The sequence below is a fragment of the Pholis gunnellus genome (genome assembly GCF_910591455.1).
Source record: "Pholis gunnellus genome assembly, chromosome: 23".
In the NCBI taxonomy this organism is placed as follows: domain Eukaryota; kingdom Metazoa; phylum Chordata; class Actinopteri; order Perciformes; family Pholidae; genus Pholis; species Pholis gunnellus.
Window position 1 is genome coordinate 455,694 of NC_136550.1, and position 18,893 is coordinate 474,586.

At 47.6% G+C, this 18,893-nt stretch overlaps 1 protein-coding gene across 1 annotated transcript; it reads right to left on the bottom strand.

Moving 5' to 3' along the window:
* Positions 1 to 17,241, bottom strand: LOC306714938 (kinesin-like protein KIF1C). Its single transcript, XM_079185131.1, has 29 exons — positions 16,989 to 17,241; positions 16,758 to 16,901; positions 12,038 to 12,165; positions 11,837 to 11,913; positions 11,663 to 11,741; positions 11,109 to 11,209; positions 10,935 to 11,000; positions 10,679 to 10,857; positions 10,469 to 10,580; positions 9,861 to 9,938; positions 9,718 to 9,783; positions 9,523 to 9,601; positions 9,282 to 9,360; positions 9,049 to 9,197; positions 8,838 to 8,948; positions 8,575 to 8,720; positions 8,413 to 8,492; positions 7,720 to 7,795; positions 7,552 to 7,631; positions 7,366 to 7,460; positions 6,750 to 6,833; positions 6,462 to 6,642; positions 5,869 to 5,941; positions 5,628 to 5,726; positions 5,307 to 5,468; positions 4,828 to 5,106; positions 4,591 to 4,680; positions 4,241 to 4,496; positions 1 to 3,527 (listed from the first exon to the last, which is right to left on the bottom strand). The coding sequence occupies exons 3-29, from the start codon at positions 12,141 to 12,143 to the stop codon at positions 2,629 to 2,631; spliced, it is 3,882 nt and encodes a 1,293-aa protein (XP_079041257.1). The 5' UTR covers positions 12,144 to 12,165; positions 16,758 to 16,901; positions 16,989 to 17,241; the 3' UTR covers positions 1 to 2,628.
* Between the last annotated feature and the right edge of the window lie 1,652 nt (positions 17,242 to 18,893).

Consider the following 18,893-nt stretch of genomic DNA (forward strand, 5'->3'; position numbering starts at 1 on the left):
TCGTGTTTTGATGGTTTATTGTCACCGTGTTGTCTGCAGGAGGATCCTGAGGTTCAGAAACAACAAAAACAACAACAAACACTGGGGGGAGGGGCTACACCGTGATGTCATCGTGTCCATGTCATAGTGAGGTTGTGATTGGGGGAATGGGGGCGGGGCCTGTGAGTTGTAGAATGTTCAGGTGTTCTGAACGCCCCCCCCCCCCCTCCTCCAAAAAACAAAACGTAACAAACGACCAGAAGAAAAACGAGTAAAATGATTTATAGAAGGAAACAAACTTCAGATTATGATTCATAATTAACCCGGAAACACACACACACACACACACACACACACACACACACACACACACACACACACACACGTAACATACACACACATAAACATGAACACACACACACACACACACAGTCACACACTGACATACACACACACACACACACACAGTCACACACACACACACACACACACACACACACACACACACACACACACACACACAGTCACACACACACAGTCACACACACAGTCACACACACACACACACACACACACACACACACACACACACGCACACACACACACACACACACAGCTCCTTGAGCAGCGTCTAAAAGAACCCGATATTAAACGTTATCATAATTATATCAATAATCGCGATGACGACGTGATGATATCACAAAGCGAAGGTTGGAGGCGGGGTTAAAATACAGGAAGCCAATGAATACACAAAGAAAGAACAACAGCCAATCAGAAGCCCGAGATAAAAAATATCAGAAAAATTTAAAAAACAAAACAAAAAAAGGGGAAACTTCATTTCCCATCAACCCCGGCGGTGGCAGCAGGTAAGATTGTCCCGTGATTGGTCGATTCCAGAGACAGCAGAGCAAAACAAGGCAGAAGTAAAAATCTGCTGATGTCATGCTTCTCTGGCCAATCACAATCAGTTATAGTGTCATCATCATCATCATCGTCATCGTCACTCATCGAGCGCTCCCATTGGTTGGTTCTGACCTTTTGTTAGAAAAGGCCTTAAAGTCACTTTGTCGTTCTCCCACAATGCATTGCTCTGTGTGGGCGGGGTTAACTCCCAGCTGACAGTGAACGTGTCGTCTCTCAGGGCGGAGTCAAACCAGCGAGGCTGCGTTCAGGGGAAGTGGGGAGAGTGAGGAATACGTGGCGGGGATGGTTGTTTTTACAACTTCCCAGGGTCAGTGAACACAACACTGACTCAGCAACTCATTTGATAATCAAGTAATCTGTTCAGTCATTTAATATTTGCTGCTTTTTCTCTATTTTATATCATTTTAAGATCTGGTCTTTCAAGCCTTTAAAGTGACATTAAATGCAGCATAAAATGAGGGAAAAAAGACACATTTCCAACTTCCCGACGTCCCCTGAAGGCAGCAGCAGTTTATCTCCGTCCTTTATAATAAATCTTCTTATTGTCAGATCCTTTAAATCACACACAACATGTCGTAGTGTTTCTACTTCAAAACACAAATCTCTCCTTCTCTTCTCCATCCGTCTCTCACTACATTTCCCAGAGTTCCTTGCTCACATGCGCCACAATCCATCACGATTCGTCTCAATCTCTCCCACGTCTGTATTCCTACATCTCCCATGAGGCATCACTTTCTACATTTTTCCCACCGTTGCCAGAGACATTGAAGGCAACACGTTAAAGATTCATCTTCATAAAAAATAAACGTCAAGACAAAATAAGTCTGGAAACACTTCAAATATACACACAACGCTTTGAGGAGATTCAACATGCGAGTCTCTCCTCACACCTGTCTGTCTGTCTGTCTGTCTGTCTCACTGTCTGTCTGTCTGTCTGTCTGTCTGTCTCACTGTCTGTCTGTCTGTCTGTCTGTCTCACTGTCTGTCTCTCTGTCTGTCTGTCTCTCTGTCTGTCTGTCTCACTGTCTGTCTGTCTCTCTGTCTGTCTGTCTGTCTGTCTGTCTGTCTGTCGGTACAGCAGCCTGTCTGTCTTTGGTTTGTAGCGTTCAGCCACGTAGCATTCAATGTCACACGAGAAACACGAGCTTCAGGGAAAAAGTTCCCAACAAACAGACTCGTGATTCCCGTACAACGTGAACGCTGCCTTGGCTAAGCTAAGCTAAGCTAACTCCCCCCCCCCCCTTGTGCAGCACGTTAGACTTGATCAAAGCTAACCGCTTGTTGCTCGAAGCTAACGCAGACTCTCTCTGGCTAAAACCGGGGCTAGTTAGCCTCCTGGGCTAACGGGAGCTAACGTACAAACCGACCTACTTCATCTTTAAGTAAACAACAACAACAACCACAACAACAACAACAACAGGAGACTTCTGCTAACAGTAGCTAGCCACTTCAGCTTTAAGGCACCTTTTGATAAACGACCGATCACGACCACAGCGATCAATAAAAACAGATAACCTGTGCTAATGTGCTACGGCTAGGAGCAGGCTACACACACACACACACACACACACACACACACAGCAGGACTGAAGATACAGGATGTGATGTTAGTTGGTGTGTGACTCAGTATTGAGAAAGTGCTGACGGACACACACACACACACACAGCCTGTCCTCTACAGCATCAAGTCCTGCAGCCAATCAGAGCGCTCCCTGGGGTCAGAGGTCAGATGGGCGTCTCCTTGTTGTGTTTGAGGTCCGGTGCACTGAACTGCCGTCTCATCCTGGGGGGGGTGGTGAAGCCCCACCCACCCGGCGGCGGCGGTGGTGGCCCCGCCCCCAGCAGCAGCATGTCGGCGAAAGGGGGCGGGGCCCCGGAGCGCGGCAGGCTGTGGTAGTTGGGGTAAGGTCCCGGCTGGAATGGTGCATTGTGGGGGCTGTAGTAGGGGTGGTGCTGGAACGGGTGCTGCTGGTGAGGATTGTAATGGAAGCCTCCATCTCTGCCCCTCCCCCCTCCTCCCCCCCCTCCTCCTCCTCCTCCTCTCTCACCACCGGGACCAGGCGACGCCCCCCTCCTCTGTCTCGGTCGCCCCTGGTGACCACCGCCGCCTCCCTGATGATGCTGGTCATAGCTACCGTTGCCGTGGGCGGAGCTGTCCAGAGAGTTGCGCCGGTAGCGACGTTGCTGGTTTTGGTTGTTGTTGCCGCCCTGGCAGTAGAAGCCGCCCTGGTTGCCCTGGTTGCCCTGGTTGCCCTGGTTGCCCTGGTTGACCTGGTTGCCCTGGTTGCGTTGCTGCCAGGCGCGATGAGGGCTCGGGGTGCGCATGCGAGGGGGCGGAGTCGGGAAGGGGAGGGGCAAGAGGGGGGGACCCTGAGGGGGAGGGGGCGATGGGGAGCTTTTACCCCCTCCTCCTCCTCCTCCTCCTCCTCCTCCTCCCCCCTCCTCCTCCCCCCAGTCTCCGCCTCCCTCCCCCAGACCCAGAGCCTGCAGGGCGGCGCTGGCCGGTCCCCATGACAACCGGTGGGCGGGGTTACTCTTGAAGGGGAACTTGAGCTTGCACTCCTGGGGGGGGATAAAGCGGCCGGTCCCGGGGAGGTGAACGGGGACAACGGGGGAGTTCTGACCTGTAGGGGGGAGGAAGGGGGAGACAGGACATCTGTCAGGTGTCTCCTGAAACAACCTATAAAACGTGTCTCAGGTGTCTCAGGTGTTACTTGTCTCGGGTGTTACGTGTCTCAGGTGTTACTTGTCTCAGGTGTTACTTGTCTCGGGTGTTACGTGTCTCGGGTGTTACGTGTCTCGGGTGTTACTTGTCTCGGGTGTTACGTGTCTCGGGTGTTACGTGTCTCGGGTGTTACTTGTCTCGGGTGTTACGTGTCTCGGGTGTTACTTGTCTCGGGTGTTACGTGTCTCGGGTGTTACGTGTCTCGGGTGTTACGTGTCTCGGGTGTTACGTGTCTCGGGTGTTACTTGTCTCGGGTGTTACGTGTCTCGGGTGTTACGTGTCTCGGGTGTTACTTGTCTCGGGTGTTACGTGTCTCGGGTGTTACTTGTCTCGGGTGTTACGTGTCTCGGGTGTTACGTGTCTCGGGTGTTACTTGTCTCGGGTGTTACTTGTCTCGGGTGTTACGTGTCTCGGGTGTTACGTGTCTCGGGTGTTACGTGTCTCGGGTGTTACTTGTCTCGGGTGTTACTTGTCTCGGGTGTTACGTGTCTCGGTGTTACTTGTCTCGGGTGTTACTTGTCTCGGGTGTTACGTGTCTCGGTGTTACTTGTCTCGGGTGTTACGTGTCTCGGGTGTTACGTGTCTCGGGTGTTACGTGTCGTGGTCTCTGACCCTGGTTCTGGTTCTGTCCTCGTAATTTCTTGGTGATGTTCTGCTGCTGAAGGTTCAGGAGCCGCTGCTGTTCCTGCTTCAGCCAGCGGAGGCGCCCTCTCCTGAAGGCCGGGTCCTCGACCATCAGCTGCTTCACCTGGACCTCCGGCTGGCGGCGTTGTGGGGGGGCGTCGCCGGCCTCGCTCCTCTGAGGAGAGCCGCCCTCTTCTTCTTCTTCTTCTTCGTTCGCCTCCTCATCATCGTCGTCGTCATCGCCCTGGAGACAAAAAGAGGACTGGTTACCGGGGGAGAGACCCGGGACCAGGACCCGGGACCAGGACCAGGGACCAGGACGTGGTGTGTGGACGTACCTGGACAGGTATGATGCTCTCCATTTTGATCATCCGGTCTCTCAGAGCTTTGATCTCCTCATCCTTCATGTTGTTCTGCAGCTTCACTTCCTGGAAGACAAGTGAGGAGAGAGGAGAGGAAACAAGGGAAGAGAGGAGAGGAGACCAGAGAGGAGAGGAGACAGGTGACACATGTTATCTATGGGTACAGTCTCTGTCCACTCTGATCGATCAGGATGGATCGATCAGTGAACTCACCTCCAGAATGTCGGTCAATTTATCGATGTGAGCCTTCAGGTCGTACGCCTTCCCTCCTCCTCCTCCCTCCCCCGTCTCTCCGCCTCCCCCCCCCTCCTCCGTGGGGGGGCTCCTCTCCTCCCCGATGCCCACCGTGTCACACACGTCCTGGGACACCAACCTCCAGCTCTCTCTCTCGTTGGGGTCCTTCTTTACGTACATGCGGCTCAGCTCCTTCATCTTCACGATGGACAGAGCTTCTATCTCCTGACGGGAGTGACGGAAGTCTCCCAGAGCCACCTGGGGGGGGACAGAGAGGACTGTTGTGGTTTTTCTCCTGGCTGATTCGCCAAATGTTGTGTTTTTTTGTCGTTAATGATCAGCTTCTTTGACTTTATGACTTGTTAAAACTCAATACCTCACGGGTGGCTCAGTAAGTCTATCTGACTCGTGGTGAGACATTGTGTGTGTGTGTGTGTGTGTGTGTGTGTGTGACAGACCTCGTAGCAGATCTCCTTGACCGCCTGCATGCGGAGGTCCTCCATGGTGACCCGTTTTGGGTCTTTGCTGATCCTCCTCCTCTGAGGGATCTGGTAGACCCGGAGAGGCTCCCTCCTCTTCCCACTGCTGGGGAGACCACACCGCTTCACTATGGACTGGACCTGGAGAGACAGGTGAGACAGGTGAGACAGGTGAGACAGGTGAGACAGGTGAGAGGGACAGGTGAGAGAGACAGGTGAGACAGGTGAGAGAGAGACAGGTGAGAGAGACAGGTATAAGGTGTGACAGAGAGACGGGTAGAAGGTATAAGGTGTGCGGACCTTGTTAGCAGGTAGCTTCTCCCTCAGGGAGGAGATCAGCCTCCAGCTCTCCTCACAGGACCGTTTGTCTGAGTCGTCTCCACTGTCACTGTCTGCATACTGATCTCACACACACACACACACACACACACACACACACACACACACACACACACACCCACACACACACACACACTCTTGATTCTTGATTCCTTAAGGGCCTAAAGATGATCTGATGGATATCATTCAAACAGAGACTAACCAGTCTGTGTTGCTCCAGCAGCAGATCAGCCTCCTCCTTCTCTCTACGGTACTGAACCTCCATGTCCTGCAGTCTGTGACACACACACACACACACACACACACACACACACACACACACACACACACACACACACACACACACACACACACACACACACACACACACACACACACACACACACACACACACACACACACGTGTGCTGATGTCTGAAGGGATTTATTATACTCTTTGATTTACATGCTGAGTGAATACTTGATTCTTCATGTTTAATGTTTGTCAACCGTACGCAACGTTATTGACTTTGAATCTTGCTAGCATGACGTTAGCTTTGTGCTAGCGTCATGCTAATTAAGACTTTATACAAATATTAACATTGATTTGTGGACAATGTCATGGCTGAATAGCTAGCTAGTCTTGTTGTTAAACAAACTGTCAAATAATATTTACCGTTTGTTATTGACTTTGAAAGTTGCTAGCACAACGTTAGCTTGATGCTAGCACAACGTTAGCCTTCTGGCTCGTAGCTAAAGCGTTTATTGTGATATATATACGTATATATATGTAGATATATATTTTAAAGTTGTTACCTCTTCTCCATCTCCAGCTTGATGTCGATGCCCTGTTTCTCCAGCAGCTCCTCCTGGGCGTAGTTCCAGTCCTCCGGCTCCCCCTGCTGGTCGGCCGTGGCGCTGCGCTCCCTCTCCAGCCGAGCCTGCTCCGGGTGGTTGAACCGGAACACGTGGTTCTTCCCCATCACGATGCGGTGACCTATATAATAAATAAAGATAAAACTTCTGCTTCCTTGATAAAAAGTCAAAGCTACAAAGAAGCCCCGGTAGACGACTACGACTCCCAGGGTGCATTTCACTCGTCACCTTGTTTGAGGACGACGGCGTCCTCGATCTGCTTCCCGTTGACGTACGTCTCCGCTCCCACCAACGGCTCCAGAGTCACCACCACTGAGGAGACACAAGAGGACAGCTGAGAGACACAGTGGAGGACGGGGGGGGGACACCAGCATGGTAACACTGAGAGAACGATACCTGACAACATGTCCTGGCAGCTTTTACAGAGAGAAGAAGAAGAAGAAGAAGAAAGAGTCACTCAGCGAACACACACTTCACAAAGCTCTGAGGTTAACCACACAACTCTGGGGCTTTTATTGTGAAAGGGAAGAAGGGAAGGAGTCCATCTGGTTTATTTACAGCGTGGACGCTCAGAAAGATAGAAAAAGACAGATTGTTGTTTCTTTCATGTGGAAATGTTTAGCTCGTCTGCTTCAGTACCGGACCAGTTTATACCAGTTAGCACCGCTAGTGAGACACCGAGTCACTCATGAACCTGAACAAACACTTCAGAGGCTTCCTGTTCTCACACCTCTCATGTGGAGAAACCTGATATCAACCTAAATGATTCATGTTCCTGGGTGGACGTAACAGAGAGAGAGACAGACAGACAGACGGACAGACAGACAGACAGACCCCGTCTCACCTTCTCCCTGCTCGTTGGTCTCACTCACAAACACACAGTGAATCTCTTTGATGAAGTGACCCGACAGCTTGATGTCCACGTCCTGCTGTCCAACCCTGAGACATGAAGACACGAAGACATGAAGACGTGTTGATCGATAACCAACACTGTTACTCATCCGCTCTGATCATCAAACCTATGGATCACCTGGTGAAGCCCTCCTTGATGTAGTACAGGAGACACTCGGACATCAGAGGGTCCTCGTTCAGGTTGACCAGGTGAGGAGTCTGAGGACACGTTTAAAAAAACTTTATTTAACATCCGTCAATTAACAACAACCAATAATATCTAAACATCCTGTTACGGTTAACTCACTCCTTTAGGAGAGAAGACGCCCAGCGTCCCCCCGTCTTCTTTAATGGACACACCCATCTCTGCCAGCAGGGACTCTCTGAGAGAGAGACAGGGAGGGAGAGAGAGAGGGAGAGAGAGAGACAGGGAGAGAGAGAGAGACAGGGAGAGAGAGAGACAGGGAGAGAGAGAGACAGGGAGAGAGAGAGACAGGGAGAGAGAGACAGGGAGAGAGAGAGAGAGACAGGGAGAGAGAGAGAGACAGGGAGAGAGAGGGAGAGAGACAGGGAGGGAGAGAGAGAGACAGGGAGAGAGAGAGACAGGGAGAGAGAGAGACAGGGAGAGAGAGAGAGACAGGGAGAGAGAGAGAGAGAGAGGGAGAGAGAGAGACAGGGAGAGAGAGAGAGAGACAGGGAGAGAGAGAGAGACAGGGAGAGAGAGAGAGAGAGAGGGAGAGAGAGGGAGAGAGACAGGGAGAGAGAGAGACAGGGAGGGAGAGATGGAGGGAGAGAGAGAGAGAGAGATGATTAAATTATTTTCAGTGTTGAATAAGTCATTTACATACTTAGTTCTGATTGGTCAGTTACTTTCTTCTGTTCTAACTGTGACGATTTCTTTAATGCCCGATGACTCAAAATACTACAATACCCATGAGCCTCGGCAGCCGCTGCCTGTCGGCCATGGTCACTGAAATGTCCCGTTAGACCTGGCCGTTACCTCTCCAGGCGAATAGATTCTGTCTTTCGTAGTTTCTCCTCCCACGTCTCGTTCAGCTCTGCGATGATCTTCTCCGTCTCCTGCGACACCAACAAACACAGAGTCAGTGTGACGGCCCGCTCTCTCAACGGGCTTCAGGTGAATCTAATCTCTGGTCCTTACCAGCAGTCTCTCAGCGGCTTCCTCTTTACTGATGGGCTCCGCCTCCTCTCCCTCCTCTCCCTCCTCTCCCTCCTCTCCCTCCTCTCCCTCCTCCATCAGGTGGTCGGCATCTGCAGGTACGTCACCGACGGACGCCGGCTCGGCATCTGTAGAGGACAAAAAAAAAAGACAGTCAGAGGAACCAGGGCGGGTAAGATGTGTACGAATAAATAAACACTTGATTTATTGTTATCACAGTTTGGACAATCCTCTACAGAACCCACCTGGAGGGGCGGAGCCATTCTGAGGTGAGAGCCCATTGGCTGTGAGAGCCAGCTGCAGCGGGGAGGGGGACGCACCTGAAACACCAGCGGGACCGTTGTTGTTGTTGTTGACTTTAAGAGAGAGAGAGTTAAGTTTAACAAGCTGGAATCTCTGCTGTCCTGGTATACCAGCCTCAGTGTGTACTAGTACATATAAAGTGTGTATTTATACCAGCGTTGTCCAGCAGCTCCTGGAGGCCCTGGGAGAACAGCAGGTTCCTCAGTCGTTCCACTTCTCCCTTCAGCTCTCGGATCAGTTTGGCGTTCGGGTCCTCGTTGATTATGGCGTTGCAGCGGATCTGTTTTGCACGGTCAGCATATCTGGAACCACATCAGAGACTCAGATTGGATAAAAAGCGGAGTTATTACAGCTTTATATCACTAATGTATTTAAAAACGTCTGACCTCAGAGTGCTCAGTGTTTCTTCATAGTTGATGTCAGCAGGACTCAGAGCAGCGATCATGGCCGTCCGAGAGTTTCCTCCTGAAACAAAAACACAAACCAGGTACTGAGGTATTTATATACAGTCTGTGGTATTTATACTGTGTTCACACTGTTTGTACTGAAGATCATAGTCTAAGTAGTTGTGATATTCTTACTGTATCTACGAGTACTACTACTTCTACTAGTAGTACGAGTACTCACCCAGGTTTTCCTTCAGCAGCCAGGTGAGAACAGAGTCTCTGTAGGGAATGAAATCACTTTTCCTCTTCTTGTTGCTCTGCTGCAGAGGACACAAAGGAGGAGACTCATTCTTCACTTCGTAGTGTGTAGAAACTCTTCTCATAGAACTTCACGTGAGTATAAATATATAATAAGTGTGTTTGTGTGTTTATCTACCATTTCGGCCAAAGCAGAAATCACTTTTCCCAGCGTGGTCAGAGATTTATTGATGTTCGCTCCTTCCTGTAAACATACACAGTATTTAAAGAAAGAAGTGCAGCGAATAACGAGAATATTTAGGTAAACTCGTGACCTCTGACCTTGAGCCTTGTGCCCTTTGCCCCCGAGGAGTCGGCCCTCTCGCTTCCAGCCAGGTCCACCAGACTGATCTTACTGACCTGAAGGCACAGTTTAACGTTAACCATCGCAGTGTAAATAAAGTTTTACTGGGTCCCCACACGTACAGTATGTACACAGAGTCCCCACAAGTACAGTATGTAGAGAGTCCCCACAAGTATAGTACGTACACAGAGTCCCCACAAGTACAGTATGTAGAGTCCCCACAAGTACAGTATGTACACAGAGTCCCCACAAGTACAGTATGTAGAGAGTCCCCACAAGTACAGTATGTAGAGAGTCCCCACAAGTACAGTATGTACAAAGAGTCCCCACAAGTACAGTACATAGAGAGTCCCCACAAGTACAGTATGTACAAAGAGTCCCCACAAGTACAGTATGTAGAGTCCCCACAAGTACAGTATGTAGAGTCCCCACAAGTACAGTACATACACAGAGTCCCCACAAGTACAGGATGTACACAGAGTCCCCACAAGTACAGTACATACACAGAGTCCCCACAAGTACAGTATGTACACAGTCCCCACAAGTACAGTAAGGTAACAGTCCCCCACATGGCCGACACACACACCTTCTCCGTGTCCAGGCTGGTCATCTGGTCTCGTCGTTTCTGGGTGAAGACGATGGTGAAGACGGCGTGAGACCTGGACGACGTCTCATTCATGTTTGTGGCCGCGACCGTCCTGTAATCAATAATCAATAGATTCATGATCATGAACCACAGAACTATAGTTCCCAGAATGCCTTTCAACAAGCCCAAAGAAAGAGGAAGAGGACCCACCGAGCCTTGTTGCCGGCGTCCATCAGGTCCCGGATGTCGGTGAACCCGGTCACGGCCAGTTTGGACAGGTCCTCCACGTAGGGGCCCAGGATGGGATGCTCCCGGACCCTCAGGGTCCCCTGAGACTTTGGGTTCAGAAGATCCCGGACCCGCTCACAGTAGATCTCCATGTAGGACACCTGGAGGAGGGAGGAGACAGAGCTCAGTCTCATGGACATGTATTTACACTTATATAGTGGAGGAGACGAGGCCTTACCTCCACAGAGTAGGTCAGGTCTGGATCAGAGTTCTCTCCTGTCCTCTGGAACAAGTCCTCACACAGCTGAACACACAGAGACTCATTGATCACATGAACATGAACAGGTGACTGTGTGACATGAAGCAGGAGGAGGAAAGTCTCCTCCATGAAGTAACATTTAGTATCGTGTACCTGCGGTATGATGCCTTCCTGTCCGGGCTCCTGCTTGCCCATCATGGTGTAGCTCTTCCCTCCCCCCGTCTGACCGTACGCAAAGATGCACACGTTGTATCCTGGAAGACGATCACAACAATGTTAGTGACGAGAAAACATCCTGAACATCACCTGTTAGGAGGTCAGCAAGGACATAATGTTCAACGTTCAGCTGATCTTTACGTGTTACTAGCATCATCACTAGTATCATGAGCGTCAACAGTAACACCTGCAGCATCTTCATTACTAGCATCATTAGCATCACCATTAGCATCAGTAGCATCATTACCATTAGCATATATAACTTCCTTAGAATTTGTAGCATCACCATAAACTGTAATATCATCATTAACTTGACCTCTTTGTCTATTAGCATCAATATTAGCATGTGTAGCATTAGCCTCTGTAGCACCATCACAGGGATAGTTAGCATTAGCATCACATGGGTCCCTTTATCAGAGTTCTTGCAGGTTGTTGTTCGTCTGCGTGTTGAGTGAACACACATGAGACCTGGTCATTGATCACTGGTTTACCTTCAAAGGCGTGAAGCAGCATCTCCTCTCCTATGTCCTTGTACACCTGCCTCTGACATGCAAAGCTGGGGTCCTCCGGCTGCAGAGACAAACACACACACCTCTGGTTATCACCTAGCGTATCTGACCGAGGTCTGTGTGTGTCTGTGAGTGTGTGTGTGTGTGTGTGATCACCGTGGTGTGTGACCAGTAGGAATAGTCGAAGGTGAAGTTCTTGGCTCCATCTTTGAGCTGTTTGGGGTTTGAGATACCTGGAGAGAGAGGACGGGATTCACTTTCTATGACTCACGACCCGTCGTATCCTGTGTGTGTGTGTGTGTGTGTGTGTGTGTGTGTGTGTGTGTGTGTGTGTGTGTGTGTGTGTGTGTATCTTACAGGTGGTGTTCCCCTTCATCTGGATCACACACTTAGCGTTGCGTCCCGTCTCTCTGGAGTTGAACGGACGGACTCTCACCGCCACCTTCACCGAGGCGCCCGTCATCACTAAGCCCCGCCTACTCCACCTGAGGACAGCCAATCAGAGAGCCAGGAATAGATGAAACATTGAAGAAAGAAGAAAAACACGATCTGGAGGCGCTGCTGTTTACCAGGCAGGAAGGTTCTAATGAAAGACTACCCAGGTGCATTATGGGAAATGTAGGATCCAGTGAAATCTATCCCTTTCCTCCTCCTCTCTTCTTCTCCTCTTTCTGATGCTCCTCCCTTTCAGTTTATGAGTTCCCGCTCTTTTTCTCTCCTCTTTTTTTCCCACTCGTGGGTTTTCTTTTTCCTTCTCTCCTTTCCTCCCTCTTACTTTCCTTGTTTCCTTTCCTCTGAACCCACTGTGCTCTACTTTCTCTCTGTTTTACTCATCCTCCCTTTTGTCTTTGGTCTCATTTCTAATCTTCTTCCTCTCCTTCTTTCCTTCTCTCTTTTTATTCTTTTGTTGTTTTTACAACTCTCTTCTCCTTTTTCCTTTCCTGTTCCCCAACCCTCCTCCTTCCTTCCTCTCCTCCTCCCATGTTTCCACTCATTCTCTCTCTTTACATTCCTTTCCTCTGTTATGTTTCCTCGTCGCCATGAAAACCAGAGCAGCCTCATTTCCACCTCTGTCTCTAGTTTCTATTGTCAGTCAATGTACACACACACACACACACACACACACACACACACACACACACACACACATACACACACACACACACACACACACACACACACACACACACACACACACATACACACACACACACACACACACAGAGTCTTTTGTTACTGTGTGTGTTATTGATCAGTGTCACAGAGACAGAGGGCTGGGATCACGTTATTGACTCTATTATGGGATGGATTGTGATGATCTGTGTGTCCAACGACCAAAATACATAAAGCGTCCAATCAGCTGATAGTTAGCTAGTGTTAGCATGCTAACACGCTAAGCTAACATGGTGAAAAGTAATCTTCTCATTATTGATCTCTTGATCATCAGTTAAACTATATTTACCCCTGTGATGCTAACGTTAGCATGTAGCTGATGTTAGCATCACAGAGCAAGTGAGCAAACAGACCAGATGGTGGATTCAACTGTTCTAGTGGAGGTGAACCAGCAGCCTGATACCACTGTGACATCACAGCACAGGCATCCACACACACACACACACACACACACACACACACACACACACACACACACACACACACACACTCACACACACACACACACACACACACACAAAAATAACCAGCTGTTTACACAGGAAGTTAAGACAAAGAGAGAGAGACAGACAGACAGACAGACAGAGAGACACGGCGTTCATTGTATCATGTGGTTGAACTTCTGGTTGCAAAATCCAAGATGGCGGCGGTGAAACTGCTTCAAAGCGTCAGTAAACAAACCAGTGGGAGGAGTCACACTAACTGTGTCCACGTGTTAAATGGAGTCAGTGGTTCTCTGGTCAGTGGTGAGTAACTACAGACACAAGCTGGTAACACTGACAGTAACGTGGTCTCCTTTAAGAAAGGTCCCTGCTGGACCGGACACCACCACTGGACCACTGGACCACTGGAGGAACCCTTAGACCACAACGTTCTCAATGGACGTCTGTTATTGATCGTCTGATTGGTTCACTCTGATGTGATCACAGTCATGTGGAGACAGACAGGCAGCTCCCATGTGGAGGCCTCTCTGCAGGAATGTGATAATGAATGGTCTTCATACCACACACACACACACACACACACACACTCACACACACACATACACACACACACACACACACAGAGACACACACACACACACACACTCACACACCTAAAGATAGCCATCAGCTCGACCTGACGCCCCGTTTGTAAAGAACATTTTTACACTCTGACACTGTTCGAGTTGAACACATGTGTGCTGCCTTCATGTGCAGTGGGAAATATATTAATCACAGAGAAAGAGAGAGAGAGAGAGAGAGAGAGAGAGACAGAGAGAGAGAGAGAGAGACACAGAGAGAGAGAGAGAGACACAGAGAGAGAGACAGAGAGACAGAGAGACAGAGACAGAGAGAGAGAGAGACAGAGAGACGGAGAGACCGAGAGACGGAGAGAGGCAGAGAGACAGAGAGACAGAGAGACAGAGAGACCGAGAGACGGAGAGAGACAGAGAGACAGACGTGTACATAAACTCCTTTCAGGTGTGAGTGTCAGGTGTCAGTATAAAACCTGTAAACAGTAAAAGAATGTTCAAATCTAAGCTAGCCTGTGCTAACTGAGCTAACTCACTGTTTCCATTGAGAAGCTACTAGCCTGAGCGCTAACGGACTCTCTCTGCAGATATAGCGAGAAAAAACACTTTGTTTTGTTTCGTCACCGCACGCCTGACGCTGACTCCTCCCCCCCGATGACATCACACAGGTAAGGAAAGACGCAGAGCCCTGATTGGTCGATTCATGACTCTGTCCAGCGGCCTGAATCTCTCAGAGCAGAATCCAAACAACGTGCAGCTAAAAATACACACTCACACACACACACACACACACACACACACACGCTCACAGAAATAGCTGGGATGCCTGCTGAGCTGCTTTAGCTTCACATGCTAACTTTAGCAGAGGTGAGTCTCTGATTGACGGCAACGTTGCCTCTAAAAGTTGCTGATTCTTCAGTTAAAAACACATTAAGTACTTATATATATATATATATATATATATATATTAGTGCTGGGCAAGTTAACGCGTTATTATCGCGATATACACCACACATATTACATTTATAACACACATATTACGCTAATCAGCGTTGCATAGTGTCTGACCAAAATACCAACAAAATAATAAAATAAATGATTCATTTAAATTATTTTTTAGAGTTTTTAAAGTGTTTAGTTTGTAATATGTATAATAATCATATCATTGAGTTATCACTACTGAGAGTTTAACAAACATTAAAACATGACGTAGATAGGTTTCAGGTTTCAAGATGTATATTTAAATTCATCTCTGACACACATGAAGATAAAGTTGTGAACAGCGGCTGAATATCTATGATCAGAATCATTATAACTGTGTTATAACTGCTGCTGTGTGAAGAGAATCCTGCTGTTAACAAGAAGCTGATGAGTTTAACGTGTTTACACCAAATGTTGTTGACCTTTAGTTCATAGAGCAGCACTTTAACATAAAAGAGCTCAACACACTACTTTAGATTCATTAGAACTTTAACACAACAATGAGATTAATCAACATTAAAATGTTTAATCATTGCCCAGCACTAATATAAATATATTTATATATAAATATATAAATACTACGGGTCTGTTTGTCCCTGGAGCTCCAGTGAAGAGTCACTTCCTGTTTGGGGCGGGACAATCTGATGTCCAAAATAAATAATAATAATAATAATAATAATAATAATAATAATAATAATGATAATAATGATGATGATGATGAAGATGATGATGATGATGATGATGTTGGACGTCTCTAACAGTAGAATAAACTTTATGAAACTTTAATTAAAAGTGATGAATCATCATAAACTGCAGCTGTTGGATTTTAAACATTTTAAACATTGTTTATGATATTTAGTGTATTTTCAGGAGTTCTAAAGTGACTCTTATATTTTATTTGTATCATTTTTAATTCATATTCTGGTTTTATTATGAGGAAACAGTTCATTATTGTAATAAAGTGAACTGACTCATTAAAAAGGTCAACTAAAGGATTCATGTTGTCTGTCACAGCTCTGCCACTCTATCCTGTTTACCTCTCACCTCATCAGCTCACTCTCACCTGCTCACTCTCTCACCTGCCCACTCTCTCACCTGCTCACTCTCTCACCTGCTCACTCTCTCACCTGCTCACTCTCTCACCTGCTCACTCTCTCACTCTCTCACCTGCTCACTCTCTCACTCTCTCACCTGCTCACTCTCTCACCTGCTCACTCTCTCACCTCACCTGCTCACTCTCTCACCTGCCCACTCTCTCACCTGCTCACTCTCTCACCTGCTCACTCTCTCACCTGCTCACTCTCTCACTCTTCCTCCACTACTTAGACCTCAGTCTCACACACATGGCAGAGCTTCCAGCGTTGCCGTTGGACTGACCCGTTCCTGACCCGTTCCTGACCCGTTCCTGACCCGTTCCTGACCCGTTACTGACCCGTTCCTGACCCGTTCCTGACCCGTTCCTGACCCTGCTGTCTGCTCCCTGTGATTCTACCTGTTGTGTGTCCAGAGGTTAATAAAGCTTTGATTCAAACTGTCCCTGGTGTCGGTCTACTGCTGCTGGGTCCTAAACACACCCGCTAGTTATAATTAGTAAGGAGTCATCAAACAATGATGAAACGTTATGTTTCATTATATTACATTAATTTATATTAAAGTGCATTATTTTACTTTATATTATATTATTTTATGACCTCATATTAGTTTTTATAGTCAATTGTATTTATGTATATTATATTATATTATAATAAATTATATTATTTTATACTAAATTGAATTACTTTACATTTTACAAATTATATTATTGTATATTACTTTATGTTCTATTAATCTATAGTAACTTATGTTACTTTATCTAATATTAAATGACGTCATTGTATATATAAACACGTTATTACCAGGATGACTCACTTCTAACGGAGGAAAACGGGGAGTCTCGTGGAGGCCACGCGCTGATCGGTTCACACGGTCCTCATGTCTCCGGTCACCAATCAAAACAACCGACGAACGCACGAGACGGTGCTGGTCCTGGTCACGTGGTCACCTGGTCCTGGTCTGTCGGTACCGACACACACGAGACGGTGGGAGGAGTCAGAAAGTTTTTAACACATCGACCCGTTAACGGAAAGTTCAAACACTCACTAATAACGTCTCCTCCGGTGTACCGGCTGGGCTGGGGGGGGGGGGGGTCAACTTTACCCCCGGGGGATGACGTCACCGACCAGTAAACTCGACCGTTAACGAGCAGAACCTCGGTGAGGCGGAGAAGTTGAGGCCCGCTGCTGGGCGGCGAATCACGGCAGAAACTCGGTAATCCGGTGGTTCGTCCGGTCCAGTGGACGCTTCTAGTTGGGGGGGGGGCGGGGGGGGTCCCCGGTTAACGGTTCACCGGGTGTGAACGTAAAGTTTTAACGGAAAAATGTAGTTTTAAGAAAGGAAAAGAGGAGAGAGAGAGGGGGGGCAGAGAGGCTGGCCGGTGGCCTGGCCGCGCGGCGGGTGTGCGCGTGTGAACGCAAGCGCGTCCTCGCGACGGAGCAGTGCTCGGAGCCGAGTGGAGAGAGAGCCAATCAGCAGTGAGCTCTGGGGCTCGAGCCAGCTCCGCCCCGCCCCCTAATCCTCCTCTGAAGGACTCAGAGACAGAAGTCTCACTCTGACTGTTATTGACTAACTTTACTACACAACAAAGTACTAATACCACACTGTACAAGTACTCTGTTACAGTAAACGTAATAATACCACACTGTACAAGTACTCTGTTACAGTAAAAGTACTACTATCACACTGTATCTGGTTTATGTGACTAGTTCTCTTGAATACTATTGTAAGCTATGTTACTATGTTGAATACACTGATTGTCTGCTAAATGACTGTAATGTAATGTATAAATACTCTAACAGTAAAAGTACTACTATGACACTGTAAACATATTTAGTAAACGTACTTATACCACACTTTACAAATACTCTTTTACAAGTACTAATACTAACGGTTTTAGCTGTACGTGTATAAACTGTTGGGGAGTTTAATTTATAAATAATCATAATATTCATATGATTTGTGTGTAAATATGTTAATCTGTCAGATAAACGTAGTGAAATAAGAGTATAACGTGTCTTGAGAATAACAAATACCTCAACCTTGAGTAAATGTACTCAGTTATATTGTAGAACTACTATAAGTACTATTAACAATGAGTAGCTCGATGTGTATCATAAATAAGTAGTTATTGAGCCTCAGAAACGTGTTTTCCTATTCTGATGGAGTGGATCATCTTCTCAAACACAGACGATCTTTGTCTCCTCCCCTTTGACTTTGCATTGGAACCGGAGACACGCGCACACAGGATGTTAGACCAGCAGCCTGAACACACAGACAGACAGCTGTGACGTCAAACACACCCTCACGTCTACGGAGCTCGTTACGTCCTGAACTACACGTTCTTTGGACGTCTCTAACTCAGTCAAACCTTAACACACACACGCGAAACACACATTTCTACATTCAGCGAGAGTCACACTTTCCGGTGATGTCATCACTGTTACGTCCATGCAGAAGAAAAGTCCTGAAATTCATTTAGAAATCGTGGAAAAAAGACGCTGCAGAACCTGCCTGAGGACTGAGCTGTTTTAAAGTTGTCTTCAGTGTCTCAGAGATCACGTGACCCCGGTGTGTACAAACACGAGTTCATTAAGAGAGGAGAGCAACACACACAATCCGGCTTGTTTTGAATGTAATACAAACTAATATGCAGTTATATTAATGTACCATGTCTATATCAATGATCTATATAATAAAACTACAGTTTAATATATTTATTATGATATAATAACCTTCTCTCTGTCAGGTAAACATGTTGTCATCACCTCAGATTCTGTCTGTTTAGTCAACGTCAAACATCACGAGTGTGTGTGTGTGTGAGTGTGAGTGTGTGTGTCTGATTTTTTACAGAGGTGTCGGGCCACTGGAAAGGGTGGACCCCACATTTGGGTGAAAAAAGTTCGGGCCCTGCAAAGGGGGAAAACAAGTGTGTGTGTGTGTGTGAGTGAG

Bases quoted from the DNA above. Each gene is read 5' to 3' on its own strand.
- LOC306714938 (XM_079185131.1), bottom strand. From the start codon at position 12,143: ATGACGGGCGCCTCGGTGAAGGTGGCGGTGAGAGTCCGTCCGTTCAAC. The intron at 11,210-11,662 runs GTAAACCAGTGA...ATCGTCTTCCAG, and splicing joins GCTGCTTCACGCCTTTGAAG to GATACAACGTGTGCATCTTT. The intron at 5,469-5,627 runs GTCCGCACACCT...CTGTCTCTCCAG, and splicing joins AGAAGCTACCTGCTAACAAG to GTCCAGTCCATAGTGAAGCG.